At 41.0% G+C, this 22,416-nt stretch overlaps 2 protein-coding genes and 1 long non-coding RNA gene across 3 annotated transcripts; 2 read left to right on the top strand and 1 right to left on the bottom strand.

The window, feature by feature from the left end:
• Nucleotides 1–6,836: 6,836 nt before the first annotated feature.
• LOC109199405 (uncharacterized) lies at nucleotides 6,837–13,189 on the bottom strand. Its single transcript, XR_002059813.2, has 5 exons — nucleotides 12,118–13,189; nucleotides 11,195–11,283; nucleotides 10,138–10,308; nucleotides 9,838–9,993; nucleotides 6,837–6,943 (listed from the first exon to the last, which is right to left on the bottom strand). It is a non-coding gene; the product is annotated as an uncharacterized LOC109199405 (long non-coding RNA).
• A 3,181-nt stretch (nucleotides 13,190–16,370) lies between these two features.
• LOC102076816 (uncharacterized) lies at nucleotides 16,371–17,942 on the top strand. The gene is made up of 2 exons (XM_005463129.4): nucleotides 16,371–17,383; nucleotides 17,481–17,942. The coding sequence occupies exons 1-2, from the start codon at nucleotides 16,679–16,681 to the stop codon at nucleotides 17,739–17,741; spliced, it is 966 nt and encodes a 321-aa protein (XP_005463186.2). The 5' UTR covers nucleotides 16,371–16,678; the 3' UTR covers nucleotides 17,742–17,942.
• A 2,204-nt stretch (nucleotides 17,943–20,146) lies between these two features.
• On the top strand, nucleotides 20,147–22,080 carry LOC109199404 (uncharacterized). The gene is made up of 2 exons (XM_019354738.2): nucleotides 20,147–21,719; nucleotides 21,817–22,080. The coding sequence occupies exons 1-2, from the start codon at nucleotides 21,015–21,017 to the stop codon at nucleotides 22,075–22,077; spliced, it is 966 nt and encodes a 321-aa protein (XP_019210283.1). The 5' UTR covers nucleotides 20,147–21,014; the 3' UTR covers nucleotides 22,078–22,080.
• Nucleotides 22,081–22,416: the final 336 nt, after the last annotated feature.

The following is a 22,416-nucleotide window of genomic DNA, read 5'->3' as shown; positions in this document are numbered from 1 at the left end:
ATATAATCAGGTTCTGCCCACATGAAACACTCAAGAACAGAATCTCTCACAGATTCATTTCTCTTTGTTTGCTGGTTACACTGATGTCCTGGATGTAAACATTACCTTATATGGTCATCTGTTAGATAGATGTGTGTACACACTAGAGCAGTGTGTGGCAGCAAACACTGTCAGATTCAACTGACTCAGCACATAATGCACTGACAGATAAATACAAAGTAATACAAATGCCAAGAAATAAAAGGTAAATCCACAGATTTCAGTTAAACAAAGTAACACATAGTACTGGGCAATATGGAAAAAATATTTATCACGATATGAATTATTTTATATCACGATAACGATATATATCACGATATACCACAATACTGCCACAATGTTTCCAGTTATCCTCTGAAAAGTTTAACAAAGACCTAGACACATTCATTCTCAATTAGGGGTCACTCGGAATTACTACAGCCAGAAAAGTAGCCGAAAATATTTTACTAACATGCATATCATATATGTTGGTAAAACTAAAATATATGTAGCGAAACCCCCCGAATGAAGGATGACACTTTACTGATGATGTTTTGAAGGTTTAATGGCAGTAAACCATCAACCTCACTGTAAGAGCTGGGGATGTATACATAGAAACAGCGTGTAAGCAAAAAAATCCACAATCTTACAATCGTAAACCTTATAACATAAAGTACGTTTCAACGTAACATTTAACAAATGTAGTCTCTGTCACAAAAACATCTAAACATGTCCTTATTTATATCATAACCATACCTTGTGCCTCTATCAAGGGGGCTGATAATGACAAAAGAAATCTCCATAGGCTCCATGAAACCATCCCATTTCAAACATACGTATATACGTATATATATGTATGTATATAGAGAAAATTTCTTTTAGCTTTGATCATATCACAGTGATTCATGAAAACTCTGTGGCATTCATGAGGCTCCATCCTGATATTCAGATGCACACATACAGGAAAACCTGAACAGCAGACTGCAGCTCTCCGTTTTTCAGAGAAAGTCACAGATTTGGAAGATGTTGGCATTTTTTGAACAATTATTAATAAGGAAAAACTCTAAGCAAACCTTCTCTGATCCCACACACGCCACAGACATCATTCACACAACAGTGGAAACATTTTAGCAGCATAAGCCAACTAAAAATGACCACTAGCTAAAAAGCTGTCCTGTAATTACTGTGATTGAGACCAGGCTTTATTTAACACAGCTGTTACTGCAGCTGACTCATTAACTGAGAGGCAGCAAATATTTGAGCATTATTGATGTGAACTGAGACGTGATGCATGGACCAGAGCAGCAGTAAAGACAATAGCTTAATTTAGCAGAATTACAAATGAAGGGTTATGAAGGGTTTGCACTGTGCAAAGCAGCTGATGAGCCACATTTAACCCCACGTCCACGGCCAGCTCAGAATCACTAAGTCACGCAACATGAATGTGTTTGATGCAGGGAGAAAATGCAAAGTCAAAACAGGACAGCTTATGAAAGCACATCAACACCAGCCACGAAGCTGAGTATTTCACAGACATCTAAAGACATTTAATTTCATCTTAATCAACTAATTATTCTCCTTCAATCACTCGCTTCTGCTCTGTCACACCTACAACAACAATCCTCCCACCACTCTCAGCTCAATATCAAATGAATATAATCCTCTACAGTCCAAACTAACCAGTCCATCAGATATAACTACTCTTATACCTGACAGCTGTCATTCCCAGTGCAAATCTAAGCACCTTTATCACAGCCACCTCCACCTCAGCCTCCCATCAGCAGATACAGCTCATCTCACAGTTACTGTGTGACACCTGTTATCTCTATCTGAGATTTAAGGTTTTGTCACAGCAGCTGATGAAAGGATGATCTCTACACCAACATTAGACAGATGGAGCTACAGCCTCACACAATCAGACAGCAATTCAACAATATGTGGTCAGAGAGGCTTGATTAGGTGCTGACAGACCAATAAATAAAATATCCTGCAGTTTGTGTCTGCTTTGCTCCCTCAGGTCCTGAAGATGAATCTGACTGGATAAATCTGAGTTTGTGTCTGCGGCTGAAGCTCAGAGGACTCGTTCAGAGCAGCAGAGACAGTAAATCTTAGAGCTGCTTATCTACAGGATGTGCTTCTATTGGCTCAGATTATCAGCAGACACACTCTGACAGTCCACTACATTAAATTCAACACATTTATTAGTCATTACCCTGCATTTAGTAAGATATAAGCACAGAAATGAAACCTGGTCTTCCTCTCTTGCATGTCAGTAGTAAGTAGTGCTAAAATGAATATCATTGTTACACAGAGCGTCCACATGTGCACACACAGGCCTGTGATAGTCAAAGTGTCAGTGTGCTGGCAGGTACAGGAGAATCTGTAGGTGGCACAAATCCCCTGAGGTAAAAGTTGTAGAACAGCTGATCAGCCCTGAAACAGCTGAATTACCAGAGCCAACACAATCTATTCCACCTTAAATGCATGAACGCTCTCAGTCACAGTCTATTCTTACCTGCACGCATGACTGAACAGTGATTTTACTTCATAGTCTGTTATTTGTGGAAGCTCTACTGAGACACATCAAACTGAGTTCACAAGCTTTTAGAAAACTTCACCTCTGACCTTGACTTTAAGGTCGTGGCCTGTGATATCAATTTCAAGATCTTACATCACGTTGTTCTCTAGAACGTCAGTGAGGCCCAGCAGTGATAGTCTGGTAACAAAGTCTGGCTCACAGCAGCTTAAAGGCTTTCACACACCAGACGTGCAAAATTTGCGTCAAATTCTCATGTGTTAAAAATATTTTTCACACATCGCCTGATGTCACAGCACAACTTTGAGGCATTTACCTTTTCCTATAAAAGTTTGATTTTCATGATTTTCCTGTACAAATAAACAGATCTGACCAATCAGATCACTGCACTTGGCTAAAAGTGTGCTCACAGCTCAAAATGAACCAGTTTTGAATACACAAATTTAGACACACTATCTCAAATGATTCCTCTGCCTCACTCCTCGCTGTGAAACTCTGAACCCTAACAGTAACCACTGACCTCAGAAAGTGAGAGGAGGGACTCCAACCATCCAGCTGGTCGCCATGGTGACCAAATTATGGAGGCAGAAGTCACTGAAGCACATGGAGGAGGTCAGGACTCAGAGAGAAGCTCCTGCAGCAAACAAACATGTGAATGTAAAGAGTTTGATGGTTTACAGAGTGAAACACAAACAGGACCTGATGCTGTGAAAACTACACCAATGAAACACACGTCTGTTTCTCAGCAGCCAAACACACCTGATCATCCACACCATCCTCAGCCTCCACCTCTGCTGCTGCTCCACCCACACAGCTGAAGATGAAGATGAACAGCATCATCGTCTCAGCTGAATACAGCACCTGCAGAGAGGGAGCAGCAGAGTTATGATGAGTCTTAACGAGGCTCCTGACAGTCTTCATATTAACCAAGAGTTTGACCGTCGTCATCATCATCATCATCATCATCATCTGGAGTTAGAGCTGGATCCAGTGCCCTGAGTTCCAGGAGGACTTTAATTTGGACCATGTGATCAGCTGACCTGTGCTGAGCCTGCTCTAATTTTTCTTTCTGATTCACCCTGTACAACATATCAGACAGTAAAAGGACAACAGACTGGTGTTTTTTTACACAACACTTTCACTAGACAGTGATCTGCTCTGTAACCTCCTGAGCCTCAGCCAACAACACATTAGCACATGTAACATGAGCTGCTTTAGTTTTGTAACTGATTTCTCACACAAACAGTTACAGCTTGGATCATGTGCAGTTGTTGACCAGTAATACTGAAGAGAATCAACCTGTTAATTTAAACATAAAGCAGTTCGCTCCAAATTAGCTCCACAGCAGCCTTCATTTAATATCATGACTTGAATCACTTTGATTTCCACTCCTGAGGGGAAATAAATCGCTGTGGTTTACACTGCTGTTAAGAAACGCGCTCTGCTTTGTGCTGAGAATATATCGTTGCTTTCACAAGCCACACAGTCTCAGAGCAGCGAGCATGAACCAACAGATGGGGCCCAGCAGGAGAACAATGAGCTAAAATTAAATTAATCTAAATTACAGTTTTACAAACGCTGTGCTTTAAAATGTAAATGCAATGATTTGGAAATCTCATAAAGTCACAACACAGAGACTGACTCATCTTGGATCTCTCTGCTCCTGTGCAGTAAGTACAGTTAATAAATGTCAGGGAGTCTGTCTGCCTGCTGAGGCTCAGTGCACTCGTGCAGAATTGAGCTTCTGAGACCGAGGTCAGTCCACATCTCTCCAAGTGTCACTCAGCCTGTCAGCAAGGTGCAGCCAGTCCACAGCTCTCAGTGGGAAACGCTGTGCTGATGGACGTTAATGTTGTGATTGACTGGGATCAGTTTGCAATCTGTTTCTGATGATACAGCAATGAATGCTGATAAACTGTCAAAGCCAGTGTGACTGAGCCATTAGCTTACCTTAAAGTTGTTGTAGGTCTTTACCCTGTCATATAAAGTGCTTTGCCTACCATCAATGTATTTACCCCAAACCTATTGGCATTAACTCTAATTTTAAACAAAGACATAGCAGGTGTGCCACTTCTGTGACCTTTGAACTTGATGTGTGTGTGGAGTGGCTCAACAGTGACTGTATAAAATATCTTACAGTCACTGGGCTACAAGGACCCACTGGAATCGTCATCATATGAGAGAAACCAGGAGGAGCATATATATTTCTGACTGTCAGATTATTAAATAGGAGCATACTGTGATTGATTTTTATGTGTTTTATTAAGTTTTGTTTGTTGGTGTGCATTTGTGCTGAACTGTGCTGTTACAGAGACAGAAGTACTACCACAAAAAATTAGTTCTTTGGTAAAGTAAGTCATCAGTGTTTCCACAAAACAACAAAAGCATGACTGAAAGTACATCGGCTGATCCTGCTGCTTGTCAGAGGGGGGAAAAGTCTTTGGCAGGAAGTCATTTTTTCCTGTTATTGTATGTGGCTGATGAAAAAACACCACAGTAAGGATAGAATTTTGCTGTAGTTTTTCACACTGACAGAGAGGAGAGCTGCAGTTTCCTGGAAAGTGGATTGGTCGTCGTGGGCCAGTTGAATGGCCCCGAAGGTCTCCCGATCTGACCCCCTTAGACTTTTATCTTTGGGGTCATCTGAAGGCAATTGTCTATGGTGTGAAGATACGAGATGTGCAGCACCTGAAACTACGGATACTGGATGCCTGTGCTGGCATTTCTCCTGCGGTGTTGCTATCAGTGTGTGAAGAGTGGGAGAAGAGGGTTGACAATCCAACACAATGGGCAGCACATTGAACACATTTTATAAGTGGTCAGAAACTTGTAAATAACTCATGAAAGAATAAAGTTACGTTGAAACCAAGCACACCATTGTTTTTCTTGTGACATTACCAATAAGTTTGATGTGTCACATGGCCCTCTTCCTATTGAAAAAACAAAAGTTGTATCCAAGATGGCCGACTTCTAAATGGTCACCATGGTCACCACCCATCTTGAGGAGTTTGCCCCCTCACATATACTAATGTGCCACAAACAGGACTTTAATATCACCAACCACTCCCATGTTATTACGGTGTATCCACATAAATGGCCCACCCTGTATAGTTAAAACTAATATATTGTCCTGAGTCCAATTCCACCATCAGGTCAGGGGTCTTTCTGTGTGGAGTTTGGCTGTTTTCCCTGTGTTTGTGTGGGTTCCAAGGACATGTTAGTGGGTTAGGTTAATATGGGATTCTAAATTGCCCATAGGTGTCAGTGTGATTGGTTTGTCTCCATGTGTTAGCCCTGTGACAGACTGGCGACCTGTGCAGGGTGTATCCTGCCTCTTACCCTAAGACAGCTGGGGTAAGGCTCCAGGCTCCTATTTTTTATATCTTTTTTTTTTTTTAATAAATTCAGTATTTATTTTCAAATCTGCACACAACAGCTGAGTGTCTCTTTATTTAGACTCAACTGGTGGTGAAGCTGCTCCCTCAGGTGTGGATGCAACCGCAACCTCCTGAAGATCTTCTATGACTCTGTGGTGGCCTCAGCCATCTTTTACAATGTGGTCTGCAGGAGTGGCAGCATCCCTGCCGGGGACAGGAAGAGACTGAACAGGCTGATCCAGAGGGCCAGCTCTGTTCTACATTGTTAGACATTTTATTGTATTTTTACAGCAACTTACTGGCAACACTATTGCCAGTAAGTTACTGTAATTACTGATCTACAGTATCTTTACTGTTGTGATGTTTTACAGTTCAACCACTTTACTGTAAACATATATTACAGTATAACAGCTTTACTGTAAATGTTGTTTGTGGTAATGCAGCTTTACTGTAAACGTGGTTTACAGTTAGAAAGACTTACCGTGATTTAGTTTTATAGTATCACTGTACTGCAAATGTGGTTTATGGTATAACACTGTAATTGTGTACAGTATAATTTGTTTAGACTGTAATTGTGTTTTACAGCATATAAAATAATATTAACATTCATATTCAATATAAGAACATTTACAAAAAACAATATAATTCAATAAAGTAGTCTCAGAATAGTGAATTAAACCAACATTTATTGTTGATAATTTTTTTTAACAAGAAAAACATTTTTCGACTGAATAAAAACAATGTCAATAACCAAAATAAATAGAAACGTACATGAAAACTACACAGTCCTTCACCTTTCTGTGTCTGATTTTTTTAAGGAAAACAGTTTTTCATTCCACTAAAAACAGGACAAACCCACGAGCATGAACATTAAATAAACTATTACACTTGTAAAACAAAAATCATTTACAAAATGTAATAATTATCAGTGGGTCCCAGGAAACAGAATGTGACATGGGATTTAGATTTCCGTTACCAGGATGGTCGGGTTCAGCGTAGTCTTCATCACCACCTGTCAAAGACACATCATCAATATTCATGTTTGCTCAGGTTATTCACTTGTTCACATCTGTCTGAGATCATTCATACTGTTGTATGGATGTGTGTACAGTATGTACAGTATATAATTATCAGCTATGTAAAAGATATTGAGATACTATCCTCATGGACACGCCACACCAGTTTTGAACTTTGCCTGTGTGAACTGGGCCACTCGCCTTCATTGCTGTGTGTGCAATAGTTTATCGGCCTCCTAAATATAAAAAGGAGTTTTTATCTGAGTTTTCGGAGTTTCTCGCTGACTGTGCATCCCGGTATGACCAGGTCCTGCTACTCGGTGATTTTAATATACACGTATGTTGCCCAGGGAAGCCCCTGGCTAAGGACTTCATGGACCTGGTGAACTCTTTTAATCTTGTTCAATCTGTTAAATGTGCCACTCAAGAACGTGGTCACACATTGGATTTGGTGTTGTCATATGGGTTATCTGTCTGTAACTTACATGTGGAGGATGCTGTATTCTCTGATCATATGCCCATTTTATTTGACGTTGTTCCTCTTAGTCCTGTTGTTAAACGGGCTGCACCGACGCAATGCTATCGTGCCTTCGGCTCAGATACTGCTGAAGATTTTTCAACACTATTTGAACAACTTGTGTCCAGTCCCTCTGAGTCGTCCTCCGTAGATGGATTACTCTCTCATCTGGACTCTGTAAATCTGCCCTTGATGTTGTTGCACCTCTAAGACTCAGGCAGTGTAAACCCAAGGCCAGCCCTTGGCTAACCGATTTTACTCGAGCCATTAGAAGAGAATGTAGGAGATGTGAAAGACGATGGAAAAAGGACAGGCTGTACGTCTCTTTGGAAGCTCTTAAGACGAGCTGGAAAGCTTACCAGAGGGCAGTAAAGACCGCCAAAAACTCCTATTTTTCACAACTTATTGCTGCTAATTCACAGAACCCTCGTGTTCTGTATAATACCATTAATTCTGTACTGAATGCAGAGGATCATGTTCTTTTGCAATCTTCTGAGGTTATGTGTAATAGGTTTCTCAATTTCTTTGTGGATAAGGTTGCTAGTTTGAGACCCTCCACTGTAGCTTCTGTTGACCCGGCTGTGCATGTTCCCTGTTTAAGTTTGCTTATTGCTTTCCAACCGGTTGTTCTACCTGAACTAGAGAAGCTTGTGTTAACTGCTAAACCGTGTGGTTCTCCGAATGATGTTGTTCATCCCCGTTTTCTGAAAGAGGTGTTTCCTACTGTTGGACCACATATTCTGAACATAATCAATACCAGCCTCTTGTCAGGTCAAGTACCAAGTGAGTTTAAGCATGCAGTTATTCATCCCTTACTTAAGAAACCAGGCTCAGATATTTCAGTAATGTCAAATTTTAGACCCATCTCTAAACTTCCTTTTCTGAGTAAGATCTTGGAAAAGGTTGTTCACACTCAGCTGATGGATTATCTAAACAACTTTCAAATCTTTGAAGTTTTCCAGTCCGGCTTTAGGCCGCTTCATAGCACAGAGACAGCTCTCATAAAGGTTATGAATGATATTCTGGTAGCGACAGACTGTGGTAAACACGTAGTGCTTATACTACTAGATATGACTGCTGCATTTGATACAGTGGATCACAACCTGCTGATCTCTCGATTACAGCATTGTGTGGGCATTTCTGGCTTGGCACTCCTGTGGATAAAATCATATCTCTCAAACAGGAGCTTCTGTGTTAAGTTGGGCTCATCATCGTCTTCTGTGGCCCCTCTGTCATGGGGTGTACCACAGGGATCTATTCTTGGGCCATTACTGTTTTCATTGTATCTCCTGCCACTGGGTGCGATCTTTCGTAAACACAATGTTTCATTTCATCTATATGCTGATGATTGCCAGCTCTATTTTCCTTTCAGTCATTCTGATAGCTCCTCAATTAGACTCCTGCTTGATTGCCTTAGTGATGTTAAGTCATGGATGGCTCAAAACTTTTTAAATTTTAATGAACGTAAAACGGAAGCAATTGTGTTTGGCCCGAATCGTTCCTGATATCCCTGATGTTGACCTTGCTGCTCTGACCCCTCACCTGAAGAGCTCGATTACCAATCTTGGGTTAAAAATCGACTCTGCTCTTACCTTTGATGGCCACGTGAATGGGGTGGTGAAATCGTCATTCTATCACCTCAGGCGTCTGTCGAAGGTTAAACCTTTCCTTTCAAGGCGTGACTTGGAGACTGTTATCCACGTTTTTATAACCTCACGCTTGGATCATTGTAACTCCCTTTTAATTGGGGTTGGACTGGGCACTCTGACACGCCTGCAATTAGTACAGAATGCTGCGGCACGGTTTTTATCTGGTAAAAGGAAATTTGAGCACATTACTCCAGTTCTGGCCTCCCTGCACTGGCTTCCAATTGAATTTAGGATTCATTTTAAAGTTCTTTTATTGGTTTTTAAATCTTTAAATGGTCTGGCACCTGCATATATGTTTGATTTGCTGAAGCCCTATGTCCCCACTCGTTCGCTCCGGTCAGCTGAGCAGCTGTTGCTCTCAGTCCCCAAATCACGGCTGAAACTGAGAGGCGACCGAGCGTTCTCTATTGTGGCTCCTAAGCTTTGGAATAACCTTCCTCTTCACATTAGGCAATCGACATCAGTGCTGGTTTTTAAATCCAGATTGAAAACGCATTTTTATTCACTGGCTTTTGACTCAGTGGTTGACTGACTTGTATTTACTTATATTTTATTGTTTTTGCTATGTTTATTATGTTTATTATTTTTATCGTATTTATTATTCTTATGGTATCTATTATGTTTCTATTGTTCAGCACTTTGGTCAGCCTTGTGTGTTTTTAAAGTGCTATATAAATAAACGATGATGATGATGATGATGATATTATCATCTCTGTATTCTTACCTAGTTGGAAGTCCTCCAGAGAGCCGCTGGAGGAAGGTGGTGATCCGAGGGCTGATGCTTGTAACCTTCCTCTTTACGACACGACCTGTCTTGCGGCTTGTACCAAGTTTTGCAGGGCATTTTGTTCCCATGTCTGGATTGATCCTCACAAAGAACCTTTTAACGGAAAAAAGTCTGCTTTAATTTCAAAATTAAAACATACATTACAGCAATCTCCAATATGTTTCTGCAACTGTAGTCAAGCTATCACATATATTTCATTCTTAAATGGTGTAAGCTTTAATGGTTTAAAGTATTTACCTCTGTATCATCTCCAGTGTGATGGACGCTGACTCCTGATACTCAAGGTTGAAAACGTAGTATGACGCAAAGAAGACAGCAAGGGTGCTGCCAAAGTCATGTATCTGCTCAGGCTCAATACCTTGCCCTCCAAACTGATCATCCAGCGGCTTGCAGACATGAAATTATTCCCTAAAAACAGACAAGAGTCCAATAAGACAATGTGCTCACCCTTACAAATAAGGTTTCCACAAGAATGCTGGATAGCAGGCCTCACACTGTACAAAAATAGAATCCACAAGGTTTGCTGCTATTTCTCTTATTATTTATTATGTAATGAAAATTATGATCAATTACAGGAAAAAACTGCCTAATGTTTTGGCATTTTGGGCTGTGCTGAAATGTTAGGCTGTTTTTTCCTGTTGGTCATTGTGTATAATAAATAATAAGAGAAACAGCAGCAAACTGTGTGTATTCTATTTTTATACAATATAAAACAGACAAACCCCTGTTAATTAGCTGTGTGCTGATGTTTCTTCATATGATAACAAAATTGTCTTAATTCTGAACTACAAACACCACAAAATCTACACCTGTACATGGCTGCATGTGTGTGAATTTGACTTAACTTTTACTTTGCAAAGAGCATGGCAATAACACAACAGTGACTGAAAAACATCTCAATATATTATCTGTTTGTTCTATTATTAAAGAAGGGATCTACATTGCTTGGGTTGTATCAAAAAATGTGAAAAAGTTAAAAGAAAAACTATCTATAGATCAATGTTATTAACTTAAACCATGCAGACCCTGAAACACTGGAGGAAAAATTTTGGAGGGTCTGTCAAGCTGACGTTAAACCCCTTAACAATGGCACTGCCACTAACTGCGACTAATTTACAGACCACTACACTGTCTTGCTTTTTAAATGGAACCTATGAAACAATAAACCACAGTTGAGATTAGAGCAGGCTAACCTGCATGAGAAACTTCAAAACTGGGTTAGATTGTTTTAGCAGTCTTTAAATTTCCAAAAAAATGTTGTCTACCTTTATTCTCACTAAATATGTCTTTTTACCTGCTGTTTTGTCTTGTCTCTCAAAGAACTGAGGCTACATCACACTGTCAGCGCGGCCAGCAAGGGCAGGAGGACAGCAATGCACCACACTGGGTGGGAAAAGACAGAGAGACAATTGTTAATTTAATGTTGCATTTATTTAACCCTTGAAAAATACATTTACATAAGTAAATAAAAGAAAAAAAAAAACACACAACCCATCTTTTCCAGAATAATTCAACTAATTGCTCTTTTGACCAACCTAACACAGACGTTACATGGTTTTCCTATGAAAAAGACCCTGGAAGACATTGTATTAAAGGAAAAAAAAACATGCTCCCCTTCCCACTTATAAAATAATAAATATTAAACTTAGGTTGGAGTTCCTCGCGCCACCAACCTAATGTTATATTAACTTTTTAATGTTGTGTACTGCAGCTCACACAAAATTAAATAAAGCAGGCTAACCTACATGAGCAAGCTCAAAACTGGATAAGATTGTTTTAGCAGTCTCTAAATTTAAAAAAAAAAAAGTTGTCTTTCTTTATTCTCATTAAATGTGTATTTTTACCTGCTGCTTTGTCTTGTCTTTCAAAGAGCTGAAGCTAAATGTGCCACTGTTAGCTAGCTAGCTTCTCAATAGTCATAGAACAGAAGCGCAGGAGGACAATGCACCACACTCGGCGGGAAAAAGACAAAGACTGTGTTGCGCCTGTGTTCCTCGCCCCTCCCCGTGGAAAATATATATCTAAATATATATTTAAATAAGAAAAGAAAAAAACACACACAACCTATTTTTTCCAGAATAATTCAGCTAATGTGCTATTTCGACCAAGCTAACACTGAGTTTAAGCCCCCCCTCCCTACCAAACACACACAAAAAATATATATGCTCTTAAAAATTAATAAACGAGTATGTTAGGTAGGAGAGTCCTTTGCATTACCTTATGGCGTCCTGTTTGCAGTTTCCACACAGAGGTCCAACAATAACGAGGTGCAAAATCTTTTGTCCTCTCGAGCATATCCTAACGAAGAGCTAACAAAGTTGGCCTGTCTTTCCTCTCCTGTCAATCACTGGATCACAGGTCATGTCAGTCAGGATATGGAGTGGTGGTTGGTAGAGGTAGGTAGGTAGGTGGGTGGGCGGGGCCAGCATGCATTCAGTGTGTGTTTCACTAAGTTGGGTTGACTAGTTCCCAGAAGAGTTCTGTACATGTTGCACGTTCAGTAAATGAGCAATTCAGTTACTGCTCCACTGAGAAGCCTCCGCCAAATTATTACAATATTCTCCACTGACTGAAGTTCGCCTTTCTGCGTCTTTTTTAAATAACTTTATTCACTACTTGTCACAAGTACAAAATTACACAAAAACAGACAGCAGCAACAGCCTAAGTGAAATCCAACAACAGAATAGTGGCAAGTAAAAAAATTAACAAAAGGAAGTGTGAATCTTGTTCAGGGTTAATCAGAGATAAGTGATGGAGATGCAACAATGTGAATTCTGCTTTTTTTTATTTGTACTTAACCTTATAGTCTTTACATAGGAATGGAAGTCAATTAAGAAAACACAGAATTTTGGGAGAGATTTGGAGAACCTTGCTTTATAAAATTTCCCTACAAGGAGACCTTACACACAGGCAAGTCCCCTAAAAAGTCAAAACCATAATACTTTCACTGGTATCATACTGACAAATGGCATAGGTTGGAGGAAAATCTGGAAATGGTTAGCAGTGAAAGAGTTAAAATGTAATGCACTATTGCAACCAACCACTGAAAGAGTAAAAATACACAAACAGTATGATGAACCATTCAAATCACATAATACAGTAGCACTACTGCTAATGTGTTAACGGTAGGTATAACTACTACCGCAATTTTAAAAAATACAGTAAGTTACTGTAAATAACCTTAATATACCCATAATGCATAGCAAATTACAGTAATTAACTGTAGAAATGTTTTCAAGTAAGTTACTGGGCATTTTGTGGTATTTTACTGTGAAAAATACAGCAAAGGTTAACAGTGTAGGCCCTCTGGCTAATCTGTCATCCCGGCTGGACAACATCTCCCACCCCATGCAGGAGACTCTGACAGCACTGAGCAGCTCCTTTAGGGGAAGGCTGCGGCACCCACGATTAGTGGTGTAACGGATCACGGTTGATCGGAAATCCGAACCGATCCCACTCCACGGTTCGGTACGCACGTGATCCGAAGATTCGAAAAAGAAAAAAAAAGTATGAGTATGGTGCGCGTGGTCAGTCTGTCAAGCGGTAGTTATGGTCAGCGCTAGCGGTCCAAGTAGCGGAGCAGAGGAGTTTGCATTTAAGCAGCCCTTTGCTGCCCAGTCCGACCGGGCTAAAGCTATTACTAAAGCTAATGGGGTGTTTAGCTGCAGACGGGAGGCCGTATTCCGTTGTGCAAAACTGTGATGAACGTGCTTGAGCCACGCTATGATATCTAGTTGCGCCTCCACTTCAGTGACAAGTTTAAAGTTATGGCTGAACTGTCCCAGGCATCTTCTGTTGCTCAAACTACAAATGGGTGGAGCTCCAGGGCAACGGAAAGCCACGTGACCGTGACCGCTCGTCATATCACGGTGGAGTGGTAGATACAAAGCCCTGCACTGCCCTATAGATTACATTAGATTAGATGAAACTTTATTTATCCCACGGGTGGGTTCAAACTGAAATTCAGTTTCCAGTAGCACAGCACCCACATAAGTTGCAGAATGTGAGCAGAAATATACCATATATACACATATATAAACACAGAGAATACAAAAGGGATAAATAGAATAAATGAGAATAAGAATACAAAGGAACGGCACATTTCAAGTATTGTGAGTCTATTACACTGCTGGATTGCACAGTGAAAAGGCACTACAGCTACTTGTTCCCCCCTCCTCTGTCCCCGTTTCCCCTCCAGCAAGGAGTTAAACAGTTTGATGGCGTGTGGGACAAAGGACTTTTTAAGTCTGCAGGTCCTTGACTTTGGGAGAAGCAACCTGTCACTGAACAGACTCCACTGGCTGTTTATGGCCGTGTGCAGATGATGCAGAGGCTGCCCAGCATGGTCCATAATGTCCATATTGCACCTTAATTTGTTTTTATAGAGGTGCGTGGAATGAGTCTTCAGTTGAATGTTTTTTTAATAGACAAAAAATACTTAAATAAGTAAACGGCGAGTCGAATTTTTGTCCTTTTTTTCTATTTTTGCTGATCCGAAAAGTGATCCGATCCGTGACTTTAAAACCGTGATCCGATCCAAACCGTGACATTTTTGATCCATTGCACCACTACCCACGATGCAGGATGGAGAGATTTTGCAGGTCTTTCCTCCCCACTGCTGTCAGACTCTACAACAAAGACTTCCCAGCTGACCAAACACACATCCACATATGTGCAATAACACTAAGTGCAATACTCTTTTTGACTTTGCACTGTCCACTTTCTCCTGTAACAAAACAAATTTCCCACCTGTGGGACTAATAAAGGTTATCTTAAAATCATATGAGGGAAATTTACAATACTGATATTTGTGCTGATGTGTAAAGAGTTAAAGAAAATACTCTACATAACTCCTAACAGATCCCAGCAGCTACATTATAAATAATCCAATTTTCACATATGTGGGCAAACACACGGTTCATAGAACAAATCAAACTCAAAGGCAGTAGCTCAAATGTTTGTGAGATACGAAACCGTCTAAGGATTTTTTTATATTAAAAATGATGTGTTAACCTTTATAAGAGTATGTAAAAAGAATGCAGTCAACCATACTCGCTGACGTTGGCAGGGAGGTGGCTGCCGACACACGACTTGTGTAGGCGGAGCTTGTCCCATCTGACCATTCAGATTGATCGGAAAGTCAAAATGAAAATAATAGAGCTATTTAAATCTGTCTTCTTCTTTTGAAAATAAAAAAACCTTTCTGTCAGTGTCATTCATTACTAAAGGTATTTCCCTAAACAATGAAATGAATGTTAGACATGTGTGATACACACATTAAAAACTGCAGCATACACTTTCCACTTCTACTGCAGCACAAAAAACATTTAAAATAGCCAAATGAACTGTTTGGAGTTAATGGCCTGAAAAGCCTCGGGTTGAGCCAAGTGAAATGATTTGTACGGGCCAGCGAGAGGTGCTGTTGCACTAAGATCGGCCTCCTGGCTCTGTTTATTAATGAGGGCCTATTATACTCAGCATTAAGGATAAAATCGTTTTTTTAAGTTACTAGATCAAGAGTAAATAATTTCTTTTCGATGGTAAATGTACAGAATGATGTACGTTAGTTTAATGCTGGGTGGTGCTGCAATAGTAACTATCCTCGGTCAAAGGAGAGGCTGACATTCAGGGATTAGATTCTATCAGGTGGAGATTATTGGCGGTCAGATGGATGGTACAGGGAGGTATGGCATACAGTAGGAGGATGTGGAGGGGTGATATGGTGTGGTTTCTATGATTAAGAACAGGGTATACATTACAACATGAATACGGAATAAAGATTAAAGAAACTGGCAACAAATTCCTCCACTACAAACCAGTCTGATACCACTTCTCGCAGTGTTCACATTTACTAAGGCACTACCCAAAAGGCGCCACAAGAGGGCACTCCAACACAAGAGATGACCTATTTACACTGATGCACTTAGTAAACAGTCAGCCCCCTACTTAGCCACTACGTAATATAGCGATATTACAGCATATAAATTCACATAAATTGGCAGAGGGAACAAACAAAGCTGTAACAAGCCCCTTGTATAAAACACATACTAATAAACTGATGACAGAACAAAATATAATTTCAGTGATTAAACGGGGAGCGTTATTTTTCAGCTGCTGACGTGTTTTTTAATCTCATGCCGAATAACTCCCCTTCCTCACTATTAAATCACGGTGTTAGCAGCACATTCTTTTTTTATAAAAACTTTGGTCAAAACTTAGAATTTTTTTTATTTTGTTTTATTTTAAGTTTTTTTTTTTTTTGTGGGGGGGGGCACATGAGTTTCTGAATTTATAGTGTATTTTCACTTAACAGTTTTCCCCATGTATAAAAGAATTCCCCCACTGACATTCGTACTACACCAAAAATAATTAAGTAATAGATAAACAAAGTAACACTTCAAACATAGAAAAGTTCAAATTTTGCTATATTCTCATTTCTTATTTACTTGTCTGGTTCAATGACGTTTAAACCGTGTTACATCGCTCAACATCCGCTCAATGTTTTCAAAATAAAAGATAATGAATTAAATAAAGGCTTTGCTTTTAGACCACTCCTAGTTTAATATTGTGCTGTAAATGCAACAACACTGTGCTGGAGACTCACACAGAGGTACGGTCAATGTGTTGTCAGGGTAAGGCTAGCTGATTTAGAAAAGCACTTAATAAGCACTTAATTTCGAGGAGTAGACGGAAGTTTCGAGTGGAAACTTTGCTTGAACTAAAATTAGCCTCTTGGAGAGCAGGAACCCGCTACTGACAGGGAATAAGTACGCTCGGCATGGAGCTCCTTCAGCTGCTATTACCTGCGCTCTTCTTCGTGAATGTTTTGGGTGAGGAGGGTATATCATATGTGAAAGTGATGTTAGGAGACTCGTTTATTCTTGCTGGAAACTGTGCGAGTGAGGAAGAGGGGACACTTCGCCAAATACAGCCTCAGTCCCGGGATGTCGCTGCGCACCGAGACGGAGTTTGGAGACCAGAGGAAAGTTTTAGAGATCGCATCAGTCCCAACTCCTCTGTCGTCTTTAACCGCGCAGTTTACACGGACAGCGGACTTTATGTGTTCATGTGCGGCGGTCGGGAGGTGTCTGCTGTCCAGGTGGAGGTTGTCGTGTTCTCTGAAACATCCGTCACAGAGGGAGAAGCGCGCAGCCTGTCCTGCTACTATCCAACTACAGCTGGCACCTGCTGGTCTGTGCGCTGGGTTAAAGACGGGGAAGATGTGTTAAGGAGAGACTCGTGCGGTGGTAAAAGTAACTGGACTGCTGATGGTCGACTGTCTCTGTCAGCTGATTGGCTCTCACACGGAGACCTGTCATTAAACCTGCAGCGGGCTCGGAGGGAAGATCAGGGGGATTATTTCTGTTACATCCAAAAAGAAGGCAGAGGGGAACAGAGGGGGACACCAGCTGCTGCGAGGCTGAAGGTCAGTGAGAGAAGCCCGGATCAGACCACCAGCACTCCTCCCCCTACATCGGTGTCTGTGAGTATTTAGACAGAGGCGCGTTAATCAAACCTGAAACAGCTTCATATAAAGTTCCATGAATCTGATCGCATTTCTGCTCTTGTATCCTCTGCAGCCGACACAGACGACTTCAGAAGTAAGCGGACTGGGAACTCTGGCCACTGTCTGCATCACAGCTGTGGTGTTTTTGGTCGGCCTTGTGTGTGGATGGCTCCTGAAATCTCACTGCTCCACGTACTTGTCACATCTTCTCCGACGCTTTGGATCCGGCGGTGGACGACATGATGTAGATGGGGCGTCGGAGGCTCTGAGCCATCCTCCTCCTCTGCAGATGAATGGCCACCATCCATCAAATATGCCCCAGGCAGACGTCTGAAGACTTTCAGGATCAGAATTTGACAACATTTAACTTATTAATGCGCTTCAGCTTATTAATGTGTGCAGCTTATTAATGTGTGCAGCTTATAATTATAATTCTGCATTTTAACACCGATATCTTATTTCTGTAATCTCTTGATTCGGCTTTGTGTGATTAAATAAACTGTTTTCTTCTACTACTGCTTGAGTGAGGCGATACATGATCTTCTTTAGTGCCTTCAGTCCTCACAGGCTTCCTGTATGGGTTCACATTTTCACGGACACTTGGTGGTCCCCCCCCCCCCCCCCCCCCCCACACACACACACACCCTCCATCACGGAGGCCTCGGCTTAGGTTAAGAGTTCCTCCTTACAGATGGAAACACGTGGTTTGACAAATAAATTACAAAAAGTAAACAAATTATATGAAGCCAGGTTCACCTTCTTTCCCCATTAGATTGAATCCGTTTTATGAACGTCAAACGTATGATTCTACCATTGCCCACACATGAATACCCCTTTTTCAGCCACAGTGCTTCTTGGATTAATTTTAATATTTTTAAACAAATTTATGTTTGTTAAAAAGGAAGCAGACGTTAGTCCACTCACTCCTCGGAATCTACTAATGAAGCAAAGCCTTTCACTCTCCACACAAACATTTTCTAACTTTTACGTCAGCATTTATTGATTTGTTATTTGACACAAATCACTGCATAATTCTTCTCTTTGTATTCTCGCCTACAGACTCTCCCGGTACTTTTTATCAAATCATTTGGCAAACAAAGAGTCAAACGCTCCATCAACGCGTGGATGAATTTGAGTGACGGTGTTGTTACCTCCCCCAAAAGGACCTTTTGTTATTGATAGCGTTTCCGTGTCATTCTGTCTGTGAGCACGACGGCTCGAAAAGTGTTGAATGAATTCCGATCAAACTTTGTAGCGGTGTAGGGTTGGGTCATGTTAATTATACATCAAAAGTCGGCTTACATCTACCAAAGTGTTCAATGTCAACTTAATGATTCACTGGTTGAAAACTGACGAAACGCTTGATTCTTACAGGATTTGAAATATGTCCCATCATCTGACCATTTAGATTGATCGGAAAGTCAAAATGATAATAACAGAGCTATTTAAATCTGTCTTCTTCTATTGAAAATAAAAAAACCTTTCTGTCAGTGTCATTCATTACTAAAGGTATTTCCCTAAACAATGAAATGAATGTTAGACATGTGCGATACACACATTAAAAACTGCAGCATACACTTTCCACTTCTACTGCAGCACAAAAAACATTTAAAATAGCCAAATGAACTGTTTGGAGTTAATGGCCTGAAAGGCCTCGGGTTGAGCCAAGTGAAATGATTTGTACAGGCCAGCGAGAGGTGCTGTTGCACTAACATCGGCCTCCTGGCTCTGTTTGTTAATGAGGGCCTATTATACTCAGCATTAAGGATAAAATCGTTTTTTTAAGTTACTAGATCAAGAGTAAATAATTTCTTTTCGATGGTAAATGTACAGAATGATGTAAGTTAGTTTAATGCTGGGTGGTGCTGCAATAGTAACTATCCTCGGTCAAAGGAGAGGCTGACATTCAGGGATTAGATTCTATCAGGTGGAGTTTATTGGCGGTCAGATGGATGGTACAGGGAGGTATGGCATACAGTAGGAGGATGTGGAGGGGTGATATGGTGTGGTTTCTATGATTAAGAACAGGGTATACATTACAACATGAATACGGATTAAAGATTAAAGAAACTGGCAACAAATTCCTCCACTACAAACCAGTCTGATACCACTTCTTGCAGTGTTCACATTTACTAAGGCACTACCCAAAAGGCGCCACAAGAGGGCACTCCAACACAAGAGATGACCTATTTACACTGACGCACTTAGTAAACAGTCAGCCCCCTACTTAGCCACTACATAATATAGCGATATTACAGCATATATATTCACATAAATTGGCAGAGGGAACAAACAAAGCTGTAACAAGCCCCTTGTATAAAACACATACTAATAAACTGATGACAGAACAAAATATAATTTCAGTGATTAAACGGGGAGCGTTATTTTTCAGCTGCTGACGTGTTTTTTAATCTCATGCCGAATAACTCCCCTTCCTCACTATTAAATCACGGTGTTAGCAGCACATTCTTTTTTTATAAAAACTTTGGTCAAAACTTAGAATTTTTTTTATTTTGTTTTATTTTAAGGGGGGCACATGAGTTTCTGAATTTATGGTGTATTTTCACTTAACAGTTTTCCCCATGTATAAAAGAATTCCCCCACTGACATTCGTACTACACCAAAAATAATTAAGTAATAGATAAACAAAGTAACACTTCAAACATAGAAAAGTTCAAATTTTGCTATATTCGGATTTCTTATTTTTTGACACTGAAAAAAAAGAAACCTAAAATAAAAAGACTTTTTGGGTGAAATAACACGAGTTACTCTCTTGTAATTGTAATCACTACTATAACTTTTTAATTGTTTATACATTAGTACAGACATGTTCTTTCATTACTACTGCAGTATTCCTCCATCATGTAGTAAAACTACAGGAGCTGTACTGCTCACACTGACACAAAGGGGAATTTTGCTGGTTCAGCTCACTTGAGATCAAAGTGGGCCGTACATGGGCCTTTACGATGAGTTTCATATCCCTGCTAGGGTTATATGCCATGGCCTTTTTTTCTCATCTGATGACTAAACATGAAGGTGAATTGTTTTTTAAAAAAAATGGTGCGTTAACCTCTATAAGGGTTGATTATTATAGTCTGCTTTAATATCATTGAATAGATTTAAACATTATGGCTATATCAAGCATCAAATTATGATTTTCGTGTATAAGTGTAAATGCATGAGAAAGGAGTGGAATGATGGAGTTGTGAAGAATGTCGCAAATGAATGCAACAAACTGAAGTAGGAAAGGGGTGTGACCAGAGCCTGCACGCGACTTGTCTGGTTCAATGACGTTTAAACCGTGTTACATCGCTCAACATCCGCTCAATGTTTTCAAAATAAAAGATAATGAATTAAATAAAGGCTTTGCTTTTAGACCACTCCTAGTTTAATATTGTGCTGTAAATGCAACAACACTGTGCTGGAGACTCACACAGAGGTACGGTCAATGTGTTGTCAGGGTAAGGCTAGCTGATTTAGAAAAGCACTTAATAAGCACTTAATTTCGAGGAGTAGACGGAAGTTTCGAGTGGAAACTTTGCTTGAACTAAAATTAGCCTCTTGGAGAGCAGGAACCCGCTACTGACAGGGAATAAGTACGCTCGGCATGGAGCTCCTTCAGCTGCTATTACCTGCGCTCTTCTTCGTGAATGTTTTGGGTGAGGAGGGTATATCATATGTGAAAGTGATGTTAGGAGACTCGTTTATTCTTGCTGGAAACTGTGCGAGTGAGGAAGAGGGGACACTTCGCCAAATACAGCCTCAGTCCCGGGATGTCGCTGCGCACCGAGACGGAGTTTGGAGACCAGAGGAAAGTTTTAGAGATCGCATCAGTCCCAACTCCTCTGTCGTCTTTAACCGCGCAGTTTACACGGACAGCGGACTTTATGTGTTCATGTGCGGCGGTCGGGAGGTGTCTGCTGTCCAGGTGGAGGTTGTCGTGTTCTCTGAAACATCCGTCACAGAGGGAGAAGCGCGCAGCCTGTCCTGCTACTATCCAACTACAGCTGGCACCTGCTGGTCTGTGCGCTGGGTTAAAGACGGGGAAGATGTGTTAAGGAGAGACTCGTGCGGTGGTAAAAGTAACTGGACTGCTGATGGTCGACTGTCTCTGTCAGCTGATTGGCTCTCACACGGAGACCTGTCATTAAACCTGCAGCGGGCTCGGAGGGAAGATCAGGGGGATTATTTCTGTTACATCCAAAAAGAAGGCAGAGGGGAACAGAGGGGGACACCAGCTGCTGCGAGGCTGAAGGTCAGTGAGAGAAGCCCGGATCAGACCACCAGCACTCCTCCCCCTACATCGGTGTCTGTGAGTATTTAGACAGAGGCGCGTTAATCAAACCTGAAACAGCTTCATATAAAGTTCCATGAATCTGATCGCATTTCTGCTCTTGTATCCTCTGCAGCCGACACAGACGACTTCAGAAGTAAGCGGACTGGGAACTCTGGCCGCTGTCTGCATCACAGCTGTGGTGTTTTTGGTCGGCCTTGTGTGTGGATGGCTCCTGAAATCTCACTGCTCCACGTACTTGTCACATCTTCTCCGACGCTTTGGATCCGGCGGTGGACGACATGATGTAGATGGGGCGTCGGAGGCTCTGAGCCATCCTCCTCCTCTGCAGATGAATGGCCACCATCCATCAAATACGTCCCGGGCAGACGTCTGAAGACTTTCAGGATCAGAATTTGACAACATTTAACTTATTAATGCGCTTCAGCTTATTAATGTGTGCAGCTTATTAATGTGTGCAGCTTATAATTATAATTCTGCATTTTAACACCGATATCTTATTTCTGTAATCTCTTGATTCGGCTTTGTGTGATTAAATAAACTGTTTTCTTCTACTACTGCTTGAGTGAGGCGATACATGATCTTCTTTAGTGCCTTCAGTCCTCACAGGCTTCCTGTATGGGTTCACATTTTCACGGACACTTGGTGGTCCCCCCCCACACACACACGCACACCCTCCATCACGGAGGCCTCGGCTTAGGTTAAGAGTTCCTCC

The sequence above is a fragment of the Oreochromis niloticus genome, linkage group LG3 (genome assembly GCF_001858045.2).
Source record: "Oreochromis niloticus isolate F11D_XX linkage group LG3, O_niloticus_UMD_NMBU, whole genome shotgun sequence".
NCBI lineage: Eukaryota > Metazoa > Chordata > Actinopteri > Cichliformes > Cichlidae > Oreochromis > Oreochromis niloticus.
The sequence above is the reverse complement of the archived record's forward strand: the minus strand, read 5'-3'. Positions and strand labels throughout refer to the sequence as shown.

Excerpts from the sequence above, each read along its gene's own strand:
- LOC102076816 (XM_005463129.4), top strand. The coding sequence starts at position 16,679 with ATGGAGCTCCTTCAGCTGCTATTACCTGCGCTCTTCTTCGTGAATGTT. Across the intron at positions 17,384-17,480 it reads CTCCCCCTACATCGGTGTCT|CCGACACAGACGACTTCAGA; the intron begins GTGAGTATTTAG and ends TATCCTCTGCAG.
- LOC109199404 (XM_019354738.2), top strand. The coding sequence starts at position 21,015 with ATGGAGCTCCTTCAGCTGCTATTACCTGCGCTCTTCTTCGTGAATGTT. Across the intron at positions 21,720-21,816 it reads CTCCCCCTACATCGGTGTCT|CCGACACAGACGACTTCAGA; the intron begins GTGAGTATTTAG and ends TATCCTCTGCAG.